We start from the raw sequence: 20,584 nt of genomic DNA, 5'->3' as shown, positions 1-20,584 counted from the left end.
CCAGAAGTACAATCCATAAAAGAAAAAAATCAATAAATTGGATTTGATTGAAATTACAAACTTTTCCTCTGAGAAGGTAACGTGAAGAGGGTTAAGGAGAAGCTACCAATGGGGATAAAATATTTGCAAACCACATAACTGACAAAAGATGTACCTAGAATTTATCAAGAACTCTCAAAATTAAAGAGTAAAAAAAAAAAGCAGTTAAAACATGAACGAAAGACATGAAGAGACATTTCACTACAGAGGATATACAGGCGGCACATAAGCACATGAAAAGACGTTCAACATCATCAGCTACTAAAGAAATGCACATTATGACCATGCTGAGGTACCACTACACACCTGTTACATAGGAGAGCTAAAATAAACATTAACTGCAAGACCACTCAGGAAAATACTATCTTACAAAAGCATACAATCAACATAGAAATGTATATGGTCTTACTGAAACAAAAAAATTTAAAAAAAAAACTGCAAAGAGTTAAAAGGAACATCTGAACAAATAGAAAAGCTGACCCCATGTTCTTATAGAGGAAGACACTCAGGTATGTCAGTTCTCCCACAATTAACCACCCAAGTTAAGTCAATCCCCTCTAACATATCTCCCAAATTCCTTTTTGGGGATAATTTGGACTTATTGAAAAGTGCATATGAAAAAGAATATCCAGGAAAAGTTCTGAAAACATTAATAAGGAGGAAGAACTAGACGTACAAGATGGTAAAACAGTCCACGCTGTGGTAACTGGATGGCAGTGTGATAGTGGCACATGAGGGCAGAGCAATGGGACGGAATTAAAAGTCCAGAAGTAGACAGAAATTTAGAATACCATGTAGAGGGTACTACAGTTGGTGTCTTAGTCCCTTCAGGCTGCTGTAACAAAATGTCATGAACTGGGTAGCTTATAAATAACAAAATTTTATTTCTCATAGTTGTGGAAGCTGGACGTCCGAGATCAGGGCCCAGTGCAATTGAATGATGGCCCATGTGATGGACCTCTTCTGGGTCGCAGACTTCTCATTGTGGCGTCACACGATGGAAGGGGTTAGGGAGCTTTATGGGGCCTCCTTTATGAGGACACTGATTCCAACCATGAGGACTCCACCCTCGTGACCTAATCACCTCCGAAAGGGTCAACCCCCAAATACCATCACATCAAGTATTAGGATTTAACATATGAATTTTGGGAGGACACAAACATTTAGACCATAGCAGTTGGAGAAAATATGGATCATATAATAATGTTGGGACATCCTGGTGGCCATTTAAGGGTAGAAAGCGTTTGACCTATTACATACACCCCATACCAAAATACATTCCATAGGGCTCAAAGATTTCAATGTAAAAATAGAAATCATTAAAGTACTAGAAGAAAATATGGAAGAAATCACTTCAATCTTTAGAAAGAGCAAGGTCTCTTTCTAAGTAAGAAATAAACCTTATGAGACTGGTTACGTTAACTACACAAAAGTAAAAAATTTTTGCACAGCAAAAAGTACTCTAAGCAAAGTGACAAGGGAATAGTTTGGAAAAACATGAGTTGCTCAAATCCCAAAGAATTAATTCTGGGTGGATACCTGAGGTGCCCCTTGGGGAGTCTACCACTCTGGAGTTTCACAGCTATTGGTCTTGCCAGTCAGGTTCTTCTCTCCCTCCACTTTACAAGAGAGAAAATCTCCCCAAATCCTCACAGACAACCACCATCAGCTTCAGCGTGCACTATCTGACGTAGCCAAATGAGTGAAGTCAGTCAACCCAATAGACCGTTAAAAACCCCACAGCCTCAGTTGTGAATCATACTGGGTGTTGTCCACTTTCTCATACATGTAGGGAAAGCACTATTCAATCCCTTTTCAGTCAGAGAAGGAAGAGTCCAGAATCTCTCCTAGTTTTTAGGCCAATTTTCTGTTGAACTCTGAGGAAGCTGGCAGCTTCCTCTTCCTATCCAGAACCTCCTTGATAAAGCTCACGGGCTGAAATCCTGACTGTGGCCATCTCATAACTCTGGGCAAAACCACTGCTCCCCAGAGGTCTAATCTTGCCTTTAGTAGCTTCTAGAAACAATAAAGGAAGAAAAAGCTTTACGTTTTTTCCACAGTAGGCATGGTTACAGGAAGACCACTTCGTAGATGATATAAATGTCTAACCAGTATGCTGTAAACCTGAAATAATATAGAATAATATTGAATGTCAACTGTAACTGAAAAAAGAAAGAAAGAATAAGCATGGGCACGCACAACACTCAAGAACTTAAGTGCACACTCGTTTGCATTCTCTCCCTCTCTCTCCCCACTCTCTCTGCCAGAAACAAGCATGGTGAAATGGTCCGTCACATTCTCAGCACTGCCAAATGTTGGACACTGAAAAACCAGCCCATCAATTTATTGGATTTTTCACTTTGGACTGATTACTATGGCTTTTTGACAATGCAGACCCTAGGAGGGAATGTTCTAAACTTAGAAATATTATCTATCTTCCATTACCTCCAGTAAAAATGTCTACCAGGAAAAGAGGGGGGGAATGTGACTTTGGGGGCCAACTCCAATACATTGGGGTAAAGCAGTTCCTAGTTAAGAAGTGCCACTGCAAAGAACTAAAAGTAAAAAGTAGGTATTGAAGTCCTCCAAATATGAAAGAGTCACTCGAGAGACCAGGAAAAAAGGAACCAAAGAAATGGCTCAGGAAAATCCCAGGAATAGAGAGAGAATTGGCCCCGATTCGGTTCCGTTATAATGTGTGTTATGCCTGGAGCTACCGGGCCAGCACTGCCTACAGCTGGAGATCTCTAACAGCCTGAACGCACATCGGAGGGCAATGGGGTGGCGCAGCCAGGCCACGTGAGGACTTCTGGGGGCCCTAGGCACTTTGGCCACCGTGGGTACTATTAGTTTTCTATGGCTGCTCTAAAATTACTACAAAGTTAGTGGCGTAAAGCACACACATGTATTATCTTACAATTCTGGAGGTCAGAAATCCTGAAATCAAGGTGTGGGCAGGACTGTGTCTCTTCTGGAAGCTCTAGAGGGGAATCTGTTTCCTCACATTTTCCAGCTTCTAGAGGCCGCCTACATTCCCACTCGTGGCCCCTTCTTCCATCTTCAAAGCCAGCAGCAGTGGACACCTTCTCATGCTGCCATCTCTCTGGTTCTGTCTTCTGCTTTCCTCTTCCACTTTTAAGGACCCTTGTGATGACACTGGGCCCACCTGGAAAATCCACAGTCACCTCTTCATTTTAAGGTCAGCTGATTAGCAACCTTCATTGCACCTGTAACCTTGAGTCCCTTTTGCCATGTGACATAAAACATTCACAGGTTCTTGGGTCTAGGACGTTGACACGTTTGAGGGCTGCTATTCAGCTGACCACAGTCCCCTGGCTCCATAAAAAAATATTAAAATCATGTTTTATGACTATTGGTATAAGGATGAATACTCATATATTAACACTGTACAGTAAAATGCTTTCTTCGGCCTAAACGTTCATTTATTTTCCCCAGTTGTAAAAGAAGTTGAACACTTTCTTGAGCCCCTAAAGGTGGTGTGGCCCCAGGTACTGTGCCTGCTGTGTCCCATGGGTAAGAGGCAGCCCTGCAATGTCCCGTGGCCCCAGCCTCAGAAGGTGCTCAGATGAAGTACACACAAGTCCATTCACAGGGCTCAAGGCCTCAAGATGTCACAGAAGTAAGTTCACAAAATGTAAGGCTCCACGATTCTTAGCCACAGTGTGACTATTTCAGCTCTAAAGACATTCCTGGGTGCCCTCTGGGGACACTGGGCACATCGGAGGGTCATGCAATGGATGGGCGGGGGGAATGGGGGGCTCGGAGGAAGGGGAGGGGTGCGAGGAGGCCACTTCATAAACAATAGCAACCATGCTTCACTGAGCATCTGCTGTGTCCAGAACGTGCCGAGTTACATCTCATCAAACACACAAGCTGAGAGCCAGTCGTTGCCTCTTCTCACAGACCAGGAAACTGAGGCTTGGAAGGTGAGAAGACCACCTGGACCACCCACCTCCTCAGGCCTCCTAGTTAAAGACTCTAAGACCACACAGAGGGAGTGAAGGCCATCAGAGAGGGGAGAGAATGTGGTCTGAACCCCCAAGAGGGTTGGCTGGAAAGAAGAAAGAGGGATGGGGATGGGGACTGGCATGTGAGCAGGACCCTCCACAAAAGGGAAGGAATCCCAAGAAAACAGTGGCCATAGCAGACTCTTACAGGGCGCTCGCCAAGTGCCAAGGACTGCCTTACCTGCCTGATGCTGTATTAACTCATTTAACGCCCCACAACAATCCTATATGGAAGATACTATTATCTCCATTTTACAGATGAAGAAACTGAGGCATAGAAAGGCTCAAAAACACACCCAAGACCATGCAACTATGGAGGTCTGGAATCCCAGTCTCACTCCAGAATCTGCGCTCTTATCCGCTCTCCCACACCAGGTGAGGACCTGTATATCAGAAAGGAAGGGCACCATGGGAATGGAGAGCTGCATCCCCAGAGGCTGTGTGTGGCATGTTTCCTCTCAGTGCTTAATGCACTGAAGAGGCCCCTATGCCAGGTGGACCTGGGCTGGTGGGGGCTGTGGTCCAGCCCCCAGGGGGGAGAGAGTCAGGAGTGACGGAGCAGGAGAATATCCCTGAGCAAAGCAGTGATCTAGCACTGGGAACCCAGTGGCAAAGAAGAACCAGGCCCTGCCTGCTCCCTGGAAGTGATATCAGGGCAAGTACAAACAAATAAATAGGTTGTCAAATAAAGCCAAGTGAGGATACAGAGCGACTGGGAGTGGGTTTCAGAAGGATGGTCAGAGGAAGCCGCTGAACACAGGGAGGGTTGAGCATTGAGGCAGAGAGAATGGCAGGTGCAAAGGGCCTGGGGCAGGAGCTCGCTTGCTGTATCTGAAGAACAAAGAGAAGATTCCTGGGCTAGGTCAGAAGTAACGAGGTCAGACAGGCAGAGGGAACCAGTTCACACAGCAAGGAATGGGAACATCATGTAAGCTAAGCAGGGCAGAGGGCCCCCTGCAAGGGGCCCATCTACTAAGAAAGAGATGAAAGAAAAGGCAGGATATGCCCAGCAAGTTTCCTGGAGAGTCAGAGCCAGGGAACAAGGACCCTTGAATACAGCAGGAAGCTTCATAGCCAGGAAGGAATTCTAGAGTTGTTTCCATTTCAGAGATCTGACCATCTGAAAACTCATTCCTGAGTCATCGGCACCCAGAAAATCAAGGTGAGTCATGTAGCTGTGAGAACTTTATTTACTCTCAAATAACTTTCTCTGCATTGTTGAAAGGCAACAAAAGGAAGAAATGATTGTACGCTGGCCTTCTACTTGAACTTGGAGCTGCTTTCATTAAAACTTTTCCATTTCATGCCAAACTTGCAGCTCAAAACTGACAGTTTCAAGGAGGTTAGAGAGGAGTTTGGAAAGTTCTGTCTCCCCAGCCCTGACAGGTGCCAGCCAATATTTCATTTTGGCAATAACAGAGGAGATGCAGCATGACGCAGTCTGAAAACACATACACGCTCTCTCCCAAGAAGACAAGCAGATGATTTATGAAAGCGCCAGCCACCTCCCCTTGAATAGCTCCCAGGGGACAAAGGACGTCCTCCCGGGCTCCCAGCCGCAGCCGGACACCCCTTCCTCCACCCCTGGCAGGCTGCTGCTGTGTTGGGGCCCAGACCCACAGGGAGGAATGAGGGAACCGCAAAGGACGGGATCCATATCCTGGGATCTAAAACCGGATGCAATTTAAGAGAATCAGGAACTGTGTGAACCTGTCTCACTCTTCTCACTGTGGACCCAGAGGTCCCGCCACCGGGAACCCTGGCAGAAGAAGGTGTTGGGAAGGTCCCATCTCCGTCCCCTGTGTCTGAATGAACATCCTCCAGCTGCTTCTTTATTTGCCTCCGCCTCCTCTCACCTGCATTTCCCTTCTCACTCAGACTCCACCATCTCTTCAGCTGCCGCTTCATCTCCTCCTGAATGAGTCCAGGGCGTCCCGGAGATTCTTCCCACAGGGAGAGCGCTGAGCGGCCAACCCTGCAGCCCCAAGACTCCCAGACGTCTGCTCCTCTCTGACCCTCTGCTCACTGCCCTCTGACCCCAGTCATCACCGCTACTGCCCTGTGGAGTTCTCAGATGACCACTGTCCTCCAGCCACACCTCCATCACTTCTGAAGCCTCATCTTCCCATGGGCTCCTTGAATCTGCCCTTTGCTTCCAGGGAATCAGCCCTCTGGCTGACTCCTTCCCAACCAGCCCTGAACCTCCACCTCACACAACCCTTCATTCTGAACGTCCTACCAGATCCCATGATGCCCTTGTCCCGGGACCTCCTCCAGCCACACTGCCAGCAACTCTACTGCCCCCTACTGGAAAAAGCGCCAATGGTGCCAAATGGGGCCATTATAGTTCTGTTTCAGACTCCAGCCGAGCCCTCCCTGCAACTAGACAGACACCCCGTGTCCTTTTCCTTCGTTTCCAACCCCTAAATCTGCTGTGCTCACCATCTACAGAGGACCCATCTCCTACTTCATCAAGAATAGAAATCCCCCAGGTGTGAAGCTCTGAATCCACCTCAGCCTTACCCCCCACCACTAGTATCTCAGTGGACCAGACAAGCCCCTCCACTCAATGTCAGCCCCACTCCCCACCACCACCTGTGCCCCTCAGGGACCTGCCCTATCGGCACTGCCCCCTCTTATAAACACAGCTGTCTTCTAGGAACAAATGCGGAAAACAGGCCTTTCCTTGGCCTTGTCTTGCTTCTGGGTTGGTACCTCATCCGCTCCCTTCCATCATCAGCATTCTTGAAGGGGAAGCCCACATTCAGATTCTCTACCAATATTTCCTCTAACAAATGAAAGGCCTCTTCTTCAGGTTGGGACTGAGTTATCTGCCATCTTTGCGTTCTTGCCCCAAGCCTGGTTCCCAGCAGAAGCTCCATTCATCTCCCTGTAATTAGCCAACTGCTTTTTAAACATTCAGCCACCTAGTCGAACCTTCCCCAGCCCTCTCCTTAGAAACTCATCAATCTAATTGCCACCGCACTTTAAGGACACATTTATAGACTCTCAAGAGATAATGAGAATCGTTTTGTTTATTAAACAATTAAAATTAAAAACATTTGGTTATTTTAAATTGCCTGTATTTTGCCCAAGTCATTAGAAGCATCTACTCACCTCAGGCAGAATAATTAACTTTTCCATCATCATTGGTTATAATTGTAACACTCATATATCTAATATGCTTTCAGAAATTAGGAAAGTAAAAGATTGGTTTTTATTAGTATATGAATGTTTCACTAAATTGCAATCAGTAGGAAGGATAATTTATATCAGTGAAAAATATAAAGTATTCAATGCCATAAAAACAATTATATTTTGTTACTTTCAAATAGCATGAATTATCTGAAAAATCATTAAAACTAGAGGTTTTTGTCAACTTGGTTATGAACTAGTCGTGGACCATGAGTAAGCCCCATGACCTGCTGTGTTGTCCTTTCCATCTGAATCTCGGGTCTGACAACAGCCCGCTTGCCCCATCCCATGTCAGGGTGTACTTTGCTGATTGTAGTGGACTTGTGAACATTTCAGATTCTTCCCCCAGCCTGAGAGCTGCCTGCAGGCAGGCCACTGAGTCTCCAATAACAGACTGTTCAATAACAGACGATCGAATCCATAAATACATAAAGAGAACATGGGGAACAAATAAGATGGTAGCTGTTCACTTAAGAATACCAACGTACAAAAGTCCTATAAGTGAAAAGCATTAGCAGTATTCTTCAATATATACGGCAGACTCGGATACACTGCAGGCTCTGTTCCAGTCCACCTCAATAAAGTGTCTCCGCAATAAAGTGAGTCATAAACCTTTTGCTGGTGGAGGGGTCTTGCCTCCAATTTGTAAAAAATGCAACATGTGTGAGATGTGATAAAGTGAAGCGCAATAAAACGAGTGTGCCTGCACTGTCGCTCTAAACTGCTTCTGTATTCCACCAACCAGATACAAGCCATTTATAAACAGCCACATCGACCTGGCCAAACCCCGTGGACTGGCAGCCCCATTTCTTTCCATTTCTAAAACATCATCAACCAACATGCAATACACTGAGGTCAGGGTGTGTTCTTCACATTTAACTAGAAAAACCAAAATCTCACTCCAACTGTGCCATTGTTTGTCTTGGTTTGCATTCCCCCATTGGATTCTGGAAGGAGCAATCGGCATTTGAAGGAGTTGGCGGGGTTATAACCTGCAGAGGTGCCCTCATGCTGTTCAATATGCTTCTTATACAGTGATGCTGGGATGAGCGTGTCCTGTGAGAGCGAGGGGAGAGCCAGGCAGGTGCTGCCCCTCCACCCCCAGATGCACACAGAAAAGCCTGATTTGCCTGTGTTCTCTAATTGATTCCAAGGCAGATCTTATCTGAAGGAGGATCTGTGGCTAAAAATAAAGCTTGAAAACCTCTGTTCTAAACAAATCCAAATTTGTGCGGAGGGAAGAAACTACCCTTTATTGAGCACTTACTAAGCGCTGTGTAATTTAAAAACATTACAACAATTTCATTTAACTTTCACCACATCTTTGTGAGCTAGAGAATAGTTATCTTATTTTAGGGAAGAGCAAACTGAGCTTCCGACAGGGGAAATCTCATAACCAACAAGAGCCATGATGTGATTCCAAAGTGACAGTTTTAGGTGCTGTCCCTCTCTAGAAGTCTGTCACCTCTCAGTCTTCTGTTTCCACATCCCTCCTCTCTCTGCACTTACATTTTAAGTTTGCTCTCGGTTATTTACACTCATAGATTAATTAACTCATTACTATTCAGTGTGAATGAACCTGTGTCAATTTGTTACTTCCTAACAATATTCATTCATTAAAGCATCATTCATTGATGGAGCATCTAATAGATGCCAGGGTAAGGTCCTGGGGTAAGGTCCTGGGGTATGGGGTAAGGTCCCAGGGACACAGACTATCAATACATATTGCCTCTGTCACCAAGGGACTCAGCCTAGTGGGGAGAAATATGGAGACCAATAAATAGGAATACTAAAAATGCACCATAGATGCTTCTACTGGGAACAGCGTGGGCACAGAGGTCATGGGGAGAGGGAAAGAGGGACAGCTACTGTCTTCTTTACTATTAGGATTTGATGACATCTCTTGGTGACATGTTTCCTAGTCATACTGGAATGATGCCAGTGCCTCCAGCATTATTTGTGCCTGTGGGGGAAAAAGGCCCAGATACCAAAATGTATCCTTGCCCCATCTCCTCTTCAGTTCTCAGTGCAGACAGCCCTACCCCAGGAGGTCAGACAAAATGAAACCCATCAGCTTTCCGTCCATTGTCCTTGAAGAATAATTTGACTTGCAATACAGTTAGACATTAAAAAAAATAAACTGACTCTTAAAAGCAATTCTGTCCCTTGTCTTCCGTCTTCGGCGTTCCTAGGCTGAGTCAAAGAAAGATATTGTTCTACTGCAATTTCTCATTCACCCAAACCCTCTTATGTTTCTAGTTGAAATGGAATGTGAGCATTATTCCTATGCTGCTTTCTTTCTAATCCAATAATAACCCGACCACTGGATCTCTAATGATAATGGTCAGACAGGTTAATATTCAAGCATTCAAGCAAAAGCCCCACTCTTGCCCCTGTGGATAATCTCAAATCAGTCTTTCTTTGCAAGTTTCCATTTTCTTTGAGCAATGCAACTTTTTTTCTTTCAAAACGCTTGCCTTTCAGGATCTAAACAGTGAAACGATTGTCATGGTAATAAGCCGCTGATTAGAGCAAAACGCATACCACAGAGCAAAAATCACGCATATAAACACAATGCATAACTCCTACTGAAAAGCAAAGTGAATAAAATGCGATACACACACAACATCAACACATATAAGCAAATGTTGTCAAATGCACGAATTATCCCAGCTCCGGAAATTTATATGAAGGAAATAATTCAAAGGAAGAAAAAACTATGAAAGTGCTTTCTTGCAAAATGAGATTTGATAATTGAAAATTGAGATGGTGATAGAGGCATGGCTGTGTAAATGATAGGCTATTAAAAATGATCATTATGAAGTCTGAGTAACAGCATGAAAATGTCATGGGTATGTTTTAAGTTAAAAATAACATAATTGCAATACCTAATATGATTGCGAATACGTAATCCATCTCCAGCCCTAGGCTGAGGTGGAGAGGTTATTTTGGGTTGGTTTTTTTTTTTAATATATATTCTTTCATTTATTATAGTAAAATGTACATAATATAAAATTTATCATTTTAACCATTTTTAAATGTACAATTCAGTGGCATTAAATATATTCACATTGTTGTGCAACCAGCACCTCCATCCATCTCCAGAACATTTCATCACCCCAAAGTGAAACTCCATACTCTCAAACAATAACTGCCCATGCTCCACCCCACCTCCCCCCAGCCCCTAGCAGCTACCATTCTACTTTCTGCTCTATGAATTTGACTATTCTAGGAATCTCATGTGAATAAAATCATACCGTGTCCTTTTGTGTGTGGCTTATTGCACTCAGTATAATGTCCTCAAAGTTCATCTTTGTCAGAATGTCCTTCCTTTTTAAAGCTGAATACTATTTCATTGTGCGTATGTCCCGTGTGATGGAGTTTTAAGGGGATGCAGCCCACCTCTCTCGGGATCACTATCAGCTCATCTTCTTACTGACCCAGCCCTGACGACAAGCTCCACTCTGACCAATCCATCTCATTCTCAGCCCTCACACCGGCCCATCCTTCACTTCTACCACTTCTCTAGTAATCCTTTATTTGGGAACCTGCCTAGACCTCCAGTCCTACTTCCCAGAGTCTGGAAGAGTCATACCTTCTATCCCAGGACAGTGGCTTGGACCCGCTCCCTGTTGCTCACGGCTTGTCCAGAGTTCCTACCTCCAGCTCTGTTCAGTCAAGGCAACAATAACTTACCATCCAAGATGGCAGCCACCCGCCTAAACTGCATTGTTTTGATTACACTTTTGTCAACTCAGCCTAACCTACCAAGTGAATCCTTCTCTCTGTTCCTGTAAGGGAGAGGGTGTCGTTTCAAGAGATGCACCTTCCCAGTGGGACTTGTGTTGATAGCAAACCCAGCCTCCTGTCCACATTCCGACTTTCTTCCCTTCTATCGCCTATCACCACATACCTCCTAGCAGCCACCGTCTCCATCCAAACCCTAGGACACTAGACCCAAGGCACCGAGTCTACAGAGCACAGGTCCAGCACACTTACAGCCACAGCGAGTTCCTTCCTTGAGTGATGACACCAGTGAATCGGGTCAGACGCCTGGCATCCACTTCAATCCACTGATGGAGGTCGTTCCTTCCCGCACACCACGCCCCATCATAAAAGTCATTTTCATTAATACCCGCCTGAAAAGAAAGAGAGGTGTTCTTCAGAAAGACCCGGAATCAATGAAAATTAAGGTAATTTATTTTTCATGAGACTGAGACAAAGGGGCCGAAGGGGAGAAAATGAAGAAAGGGATTAAAAAAAAATCATTGTGCCCTGAACTCCTTATTTTAAATCATAAAAGGGAGTGTCTTATTATTAAAAGTTAGAAATGTTTCAATATGATATGTCCTTTTCTGGCCCAGTATGAAAGATGAAATTTAATGAGTTTTCCTATTACTCATTCATCCAACAGACACAGACCATCTCCTACATCCCAGCCTACACATGCCAGGTGCTGGGGATACAAGGTGAATTGTTCCCTCCTAGAAGCTCACCATCCGGGCAGAAAGAAAGACATGAAAATAGATAAATGAGAACACAATGGGGCATGTGTTATTTCCAGAATAGGAGCAAACTGTTATGGGAGCATTTAAGGAGAGCACAGCTAACTGGGTCTGGGGGAGACCAAGAAAGAGAGCCCCAAAGCAGAGGTAATATTTCACGAGGTGCTGAAGGTTAAGTTTACCTAGTAAATATGTGTTTAATATGTTTATTAGTATTTAAGTCACTTGATGTGTTGAGTATCAACTATTAGTGCTATCAAAGAATCCTCCAATCTGAATTTTACAAGGTAGGTGAACTTTCTGCTCTGGAATTTTCCCTGTATTATCACCATTTGAAGAGCAAATTCTCTAACCTAAAAAAAAGAGGACACAGGAACCGAGTGAAGCTGCTTGGTTTACTAAGACCCTTTCTGCCTTAATCCCCTTCACCATGGCTATTTCACAAGTACACAATCAGAAGAGAAAAAGCCTGTATGATACTTCAAAGAGAAAAATGATAGGTAGCCCATCTTCCCTACCTCTGAGCACTCCTGGGAAGGGCTCCGATTCCAGGGAGCCTTAATTTTAACGGGCAGTGGTGATGTGACACTCAGAGTCCAGTTACTGCAGACAAGCAACTTGACCAAGGGTTCCATCACTGCACCAGCTAACACACGCCTGTATCAGGACCAAACTACAGCGTGTGCATTCCCAATCCTCTCCTGCAACAATCTCGAAAGAGCTTTGAGGGCAACTGTCAGAATACCAACATATCGTGGCCTTCTAAAAGCACTACCATCTCAAAGAAAGGTGAATAAACAAGCTATTAGTCAACATTCTCCAGAAACCCAAGCTCTCAATTAAGCAGCACCTCAGGGTCTGACAACACACGGGGTGTCTGTAATGAGGACCCAGAGCTGCTGTAGGGTTCTGCCTTCTAGAACCGCCCAAAGAAGGATAAATTTTGCAAGTGTGCATTACCGGTTCTTAACTGTGCTTAGTGCACGTTGTGAAAATGATGGTGACGCTCTGTGTGACCTGTCATTTCCCAATGCTGCCGGCCAACAGGAGAGCACTACCCCAGCCTGAAGGCCGCAACTCCACCATCACTCCCTTTCTTCACTGAAGGCAGTCACCCTCCCAATGAGAGGGACCTGCGACACATTAATGACCGTGAACCTCACAGCTCCTCCTCTTTCAAGAAACCACAAGACACATGTAGTGTTTGCTGTGGTTCTTCTTTTCTCGTAAACGGCCTATGAGACTGGTGTTGAGAACAGTTCCGTTCATTTATTGAAATTAACCTTCACTGTGCCTCTATGTGCCAAGTAGTGGCCGAGGCAGTAGGATGGTGAAGGCAGAAACATGGGCAGCCCTGCCCTCTTGGATCTTAGAACGCACAGACAGACTGACGCCTCCCTATGGAGCTTGCGTCTTGCTCTTGGCATCTGAAAGTCATACATTGCTGTTTAAGAGCTTGTGCTCTGAAGGCCCCCTGCCTAGTGTGAATCCTGCTCTGCCACTTACATGCTGTCTAAACTCAGGTGATCTGACTGAATGTTCTGTGCCTTGGTTTCCCCACCTGTTAAAGTGGGGACAGTGATCATTTCTTCCTTAGGGTGGAGCTTACAACAGGGCCGGACACAGTTAGCATGGGCTTCCAAAAACAAAAAAGTGCTAGATAAATGTCAATTATCAGTGTATTTAAAACAATGAATATTTGGCAAATCGTGGAGATTTGGTGCTTTCGAATTACTTCACATTTTACAAAGTTCTAGGGATTACAATACTATTCCAGTTCAGTGCTGTACATTTTCTACAACTTCAAATATCCAGAATAGAGTTACAAAATCTGCAAACAGGAAAGACCCATAGTATAAAGTGTTCAACAGCAATCCATGTTGCCCGCCAGGGGATATGTGACAATGTCTGGAGTCATTTTTGGCCGTCACAACTGGGAGAGATGTATGCTATTGGCACTAACAGACATGGGCCAGGGATGCTGCTTAGCATTCTACAATGCACAGGGCAGCCCCACCCAAAATGCCAGCTGTGCCAAGGTTGAGGCTGTCTGGTCACGGGCTAAGCAGACGAGAACAGCTGCCACACAGCCGGGGCTTGGAGGAACTAGCCTGCTGGCATTCAACCAAAGTCTACTGACTGATCTAGAATGCAATTTAAGGTTCCTGCGTTTACCAGCCTCGATATTTTGCTTCTGCTGCCAATCTCAGCTCTTTCTGAGCTCACTAGACAGTTAAATGTAGTAAGGTGTCAGGGAATAGGAGAGCCCTTCCTGAAACTGACTCATAGGGAAATGACAGCCTCTTCTAGAAAATGACAGCCACCTCTGCAAAATCAATTATAAATTTATAAAGCAAGCTCCTGGGAGAATTCAGTGACAGAAGAGGTACCAGCCCCAGAGATGTCACCAAATTACACCACACTGCAATAAATGATATTCGTACGATGTCCCTGAGAAACCAAGAAAAGGGTGCATTCACCCCTTTCTGTTTAATAACACAGAGAAGTACTTCATAAATTTTGGAGAAATCCTAATCAGAAGTTGTTGAAATAAAAGGCTTGATTCTTTAAGGTATAAGCTTGTCTTGAAAACTCTACTACACAGAATGATTATTTGTATTACAATATCAAATAGAGAATTAATGTAATTTTCTCAAGGCAATTAGGTTATATGCATCATTACTTTACTTTAAAGAAACCATCAATGCATATAATGGAATAAATTTTGCTTAAGATAAATGTGAGACTTAATAAATCCATAGCAAAGAGAACACCTGATACCATCCATTTAAGATCAATCAACAGGATTTTTCTGTTTCAAGATGATAGAGTAAGTGTTGGTTTTTCTGTGGTCTTCTCTTGAAAATTCCCCCAAAAGAAAACAAAATAAAGAAATACAACCTTGACCTCTGGCAAAACTAGAAGATATTTATAATCCCCAAATTAAAATATATGAAGACAGAAATCAAATGGAGGGATCCTGAATGACTCAGCACAAGAAGGAAATGTTACCTCATAAGGGGCACCACAATGAGAAGCAAACCACACAGAACCTAAGAAAGCTCAAAAACTAGATTCTTAGGCATCTTGGAAGGTAAGGGTGGGGCACTATGAAAACAGGGAATTGATTCAAAATGTATATTTTAAAAAATTGAATTCCCACATCCCAACTCCCACTCCACAGAAGAGCTGAGATTTTTCTCTAAAAAAACCCAAACCACAGAGGCTCTGGATGTGGGGAGCTCAGACACAGGGGAGGGCAAGTGCGACGTGATAGGTAAGAACAGGGGACCCAGTGGACATCAGCACGTTGAAGGCTGAGATGCCTTCCTCCATCCAACTTTAGAACACAGTGCTGCCAGGCCTAGAATGAATCAACAACAACAAAAACAACAACAAATTAAGGATATAAAGTACAGGAGAAGACCTCAAAGAAACTACGATTAATAGCCCTTAAAAGAAATTATCTTGCTTGCACGAAATAAGAATAGGATATTCTTAGAAAGGAAAAAGTATTGCACAAGAAAACTCTTGGAATGTAAAAATTCCCATAACAATAAACAATAAGAGAAAAATAATACGGGCAGAGAAAGAAATCCAGAAGATTTTTAGCAGAAGAAATTACAAAAAAAAAAACCCCACAAAACTGTAAGATAATGTCCCAGATCTGTACTGCTTACGTCTCTGAAACATATTCATTTCTAGTACAATGAGTAAAATAAGACTCACACACGGCACATCACTGCGAAACTTCAAAACTTCAGAAATAAAGAGATGATTCTAAAAGCTCCCAAAGAGGAAGCGAATAACGTATAATAATAAACAAATTATAAAACAAATGAAAAGGAGTAAGAATGGTACCAGAATTCTCAATAGCAACATCCAAGCTAGAAGAATAGAGGGATTATGACTTCAAAACTCTGAAGGAAAAGATTTTTCATCCTAGAATTTTACACTCAGCCAAACTATCAATCAGTTGGGGGTGGTAAAATAAAGACAATTTTAGGTTCACAGATCCTTAAAAAATGTATTTCTCATGCACCATTTCCATGAAACTATTACAGGATGTGCTCCACCAAAAATGAGGCAGAACACCAAAGAGTGGTAGCTGTCACATGCAGAAGTCAAGGGTTCCAACACAGGAAAGAAGGCTCAGAATGATGAAGACAGTCTCTGTGTAGAAGACCCAGAACGCAACCCATGAAGAATACAGCAAGTGGGTCAAAGGGCTCCAGAGGGATGGCCACAGAAACATGGAAAACAAAAGTGAGGCTAAAAATATTGAACCCGTTTGACCTCACAGACAATTATATTGAAGGGTATTTACAGACCCAGACCTACTGCAGGGTATAGGGAGATGTTTTTAAAAGTATAAGCAGATCTAGGAAAACAAAAACTTGTCAAAAAAATGATATAAAACAAATACTTCTTGGCTCAAAACTACAATGTTTCTTGCCTCAGTAGTAAATATTTACAGTCATAGTAATGAAAACCTTGAATACGTGAGTAGATTTCCCCAAAATTTGAGATACAATTTTATTGGAAGCATTAAAGTGAAGTAAAGAGGTAGTAAAAAAGGAGCTGCAAGTCTCATTTTCCAGAATAAGAATTCAAAAGATAAAGTCAAAAACTTATAAATCAACACATTATCAATAGGTACATACCATTTAGAAATAAAGATTTAAATTCTCAGAGAAACATAAAGATTTAAATGCCCCGTTTGTGGTACTTTGTTATGGAAGCCCCAGGAAACGAATACCTATGGTCCTCTCCTTCCAGTATTAATTACAGGTTATAATTGTGCATTCACTGGTGAAACTTTTTTTTTAATAATTTCATTTCCTTGTTAGATTTTTGGAGTTTCAGGTTACAAAGCACTGGAGGCATCGTTGACTCCTCTTTTTATGTCTTGACCCCTTATCCAAACCTCATGTACCTCGCCAGAAAAATGCTACTTCATAGATCCAAAATGCAAGCACTTCTCACCACCTCCCACTCCGTCTTGGCAGGAGCCAGCATCACCTCTTGTCTGAGTTGCTGAGGTCGTTCTCTAAAAGCCCTCTCTGCTTTGATGCTTGGTCCCCTAAGTCAGCACAGCGACAAGGTTGGTCCTTTGCATGTGTAAGTCAAAGCATGTCACTCTTGTCCCCCAAATTTCCAAGGATCCCCCAATTGACTCAAGAATAAAAGTTCGTCACGTGTTACCTCTTGGCTCTCGCCTCTTCCCCTGCTCACTGTGCTCTAGCCACACAAGCCTTCTGATGCAGACATGCTGTCACTGCAGGCCTGAGTGCCAGCCATGCCCACCACCCAGAATGCTCTTCCCACAGCAACTTGACTCCCTGCTAATCCTCAAGCCAACTGACCCCAAATATCACCCCTCTCTGAAGCCAACCTTGATCACCTTTAACTATGACCTGTCCCCTCCCCATAGCCCGCCCGTCTGACCCTCACTGCCGGCTGTAGGTTTTTTTTTCCCTTCTCTGCATATCACTTATCACCTCCTAGCATGTTATAAAAGTTATATTTTATTACATCTCTGGCTTTTATGTGCCTCCCCGACTAGAATGTAAGCTTTCAGGTGGCCAGGATCATTGTCTGTTTGGGTCACTGAAGTATCGCAAGCACCTAGACTGGACCCTGCACATAGTAGGTCCTCCATAAATATTTGCTAACAGGTCAGGGACTATTTCTGTGTTTGTTCATCATTGTTCCCCCAGGACTTATTATAGTGCCTAGTATATAAAGTTCCACTTTTTTTTGTCTTTTTTAAATGGAAGTGAATATACAAAAAGAAAGGATCTGCTCTGATCTTTCTCTGCCTACTCCTCTCCTTTCCTCTCCTTCGTCCTCTCCCCACGCTGGTTTCTCCACTTGTGCAGTTTGTTGTATCCATTGAAAGCTTAGCACAGAATGGCCTGCACACCAACTCCCAACTGGACACATCTGGGAAACAGTCTGCCTGGCCCATGCGTGGCTGGGCAGACAGCCCAGAGGGCCCACCCCACGTGGCACCATTTGAGAAGGTAAGCGCGATTGTGCCAGCTGAATAGACACAAGGCTCTGAGGGGGAGACTGCTACACCCCTCAGACTTCTCTGGGCCCTGCCAGGAGGTGGGCCTGGAAGGTACTACGGGCCTCTCAGGCCAGAGGTCAAGGAAATGAGTCAAAAGATGGGACTCTGGGAAAAGACACGCTGGTGAACACACTGAGCCTTCTCCTGGGTCCGAGATGCAGAGGAAGAACGGGCTTACCCGCAGCCAGAAACCTTGAATTTGAGCCCCCATTCTGCTCCGATTAGCTGTGAGGTTAGGGCAGGTCCCTTTAGCCTCTGATTTCAATTTCCTTCTCTCTAAAACAGTTTCCCTCCGAGTATATAGAAGATGAAATATTAATTTAATGAAATTTAATAAGGTGGTAATTAAGAAAAATTCACATAGCAAGTGGGACAGAATCCACATCTGAACCAGAGTCCCGCGGTTCCTGAATCTGTGACTTCCGGCCAAGGTCCTGGTGACTTCGGGCTCTCTTCTTCTCTTGTTACCCTGTTCTTCTAGTCTTCGTGCTTCTAATGGCTCATGTGTTTACGATGCAAGCTTCTTGAGAATAAGAAGAGCACATTATCACCGTTACGGTAATATTTTGAATTTTCCAAGAGAGTCATGATTTAAAATATTTGGTCCTGTTATTCCCATAAAAATCCAAATACTCCAAATTCCAGCATTTTGGCATGGAAACAGCATCTCCCAGACTGTTCCTTAATGCCAGATGCAGAACAAAATCTCTTCATCGGAACAAGCAGGACATTCCTTGGTTTAGAAACTATACCCATGGTGATTGTTTTTGTCTCCACAGCACCGCACACATAGATAGCTCCCAGCCAGGACTTGTTGAGTTACAGCCAAGTTTGTGTAGCCAGAAACAGACTGGAGGCTGAGCACCCAGAGAACCGGAACAGACAGGCTTTGGGGTCAGAAGACTCCAGTGATAGGGGAGAGAGGTGGTCATGGGTGATGCCTGAGAAAATGAAGCTGCCGAAGGTGCTGCCCTCTTACTTCCTACCAGGACAAATGTGGTCTCCACATTTGGGCAAGGTGGCCAAAGGGGACAGGGAGACTGATGTGTAGGATGTCCCCATGCACGTGAACTTTGACACGAGGATAAAACTCGGTCCAACGTCCTATGACCAACTTCCTGTCTTCCTGCAGGGTACATCTGAAGCCATGGGCATCAGTCGTTTTCAAGGCGTATACCTCATTTCAGGTAAAAAGGTGATCAGAACAATGGAAGTGGATCCTAATAGCAGCATCCAGGTGCTCTGGAGAAGTCCTTTGAGGGAATGACTAAAAAGGTCCATTCCATATGGTTCATTCCAGCGGTGCTGAGAATGGCTCTGACAGATGCTATTAATATAAACAGACAGTTGCTCATGAAGGGGGTACCAGAGGTGAACTTCTCTAAGAATCAAACTCCAAGTCATTTCTAACACCTCCAAGATGTGGTCCATAGTGTCAAATAACCATGACCAGGCATCACAAAGACATCTGGAAGTGTCAATGCAGAGCCCCGTTTTTTCTTGTGACCTCAAAACATCAGCTCTTCCAAAACTCTATCTGAGCATCAACTCTCTTACATTCCTGTTTATAGGCAGGAATCGTGGTGATATGCTGAGTTCCAGCCATGCGGATCACATGTTAGGCTCACACCATAACTTTAGGGTCTTAAGAATGAAATCGAAACCAGCCCTTTGAAATGTCAAGTGCTGCTACAATTTGCTCAAGGTTTTCCAGCTAAGAAAGCATGCACACAATGACAGTGGTGGGACACACCAGTCAGGGAAGAGCACCTCCCCCTCTCCCATGCTTCATTTATGAGCCATGGAAAATCTCTTGGGGTCCTCAGTGGATTCTGCAGGAACAGGACAGGTAAAGAGCTGCCATTAAATGACCCACCTGAATACAGGGCTACCTCCTAAAACCAACTACAGGCAAATGACCCAAGCCTGATTTTAGAGGTCATTGCCAAAACGTTCTCTTTGAGATTTGGAATGGAAATTTCCAATATGTCTGTGACTTCTCCCACAGCAGATGCCAATGACTGTTTGCTCTAAATGAGATCACAACCTCACAAGTGTGCTAGTACGTAAGGTTCCTGGGCACACAGCAAGGACAATCCTAGGTAAAAGGGCAAACCTCAGCTGAGATCTTTTCCCTGAATTCTTAGAAGATCTATCTTGCCCCGATGTGTGTAATGAAATGTAAATGTGGGGTTCTTCTCTAAGCTCACATTATTAAATTGACATAAGCAAAATTCCCTTTGCAAAAAAAGAGAAGTTACAAGTTGAATTAGAAGGTGCGTTTACCCTTTCAAAGTCCTGTGCTTAAAATGAAGATGAAAGAATGCTATAGACTGAATGTTTATGACCCCTCAAAATTCGTATGTTGAAACCTAACCCCCATGGTGATGGTATTGAGGAGGAGCCTTTGGAAGGTGATTAGGTCATGAGGATGGAGCCCTCCTGAATCAGATTAGTGCTCTTATAACGGAGCTCCATCGCCCCTTTCACCATCGGGAGAAGACAGCTATGTATGAACCAGAAGGTGGACCCTCACCAGACACTGAATCTGCTGGCACCTTGACTTTCGACTTCCCAGCTTCCAGAACTGGGAGAAATAAATCTATGTTGTTTATAAGCCACCTGGTCTATGGTATTACATTATAGGATCCTGAACGGACTAAGACAAAGACACAGGTGTTTCCGCTATAATGTGGCAAATGCAATTCAGTGAAAGCTCATCATCTGTAAAATCTTGCACT

At 44.0% G+C, this 20,584-nt stretch overlaps 1 protein-coding gene across 3 annotated transcripts in view; it reads right to left on the bottom strand.

Moving 5' to 3' along the window:
- CPXM2 (carboxypeptidase X, M14 family member 2) overlaps positions 1-20,584 on the bottom strand; it is a 140,569-nt gene that overhangs the window by 49,482 nt on the left and 70,503 nt on the right. For all 3 annotated transcript variants that reach the window (XM_074338848.1, XM_074338849.1, XM_019742217.2), the window contains exon 4: positions 11,262-11,401. In XM_074338848.1, the coding sequence (XP_074194949.1) occupies positions 11,262-11,401 (140 nt within the window). The remainder of the gene's footprint in view (positions 1-11,261; positions 11,402-20,584) is intronic.

The sequence above is a fragment of the Rhinolophus sinicus genome, linkage group LG07 (assembly GCF_036562045.2).
Source record: "Rhinolophus sinicus isolate RSC01 linkage group LG07, ASM3656204v1, whole genome shotgun sequence".
Taxonomy (NCBI): domain Eukaryota; kingdom Metazoa; phylum Chordata; class Mammalia; order Chiroptera; family Rhinolophidae; genus Rhinolophus; species Rhinolophus sinicus.
This window is presented reverse-complemented; position numbering and strand designations above follow the sequence as displayed.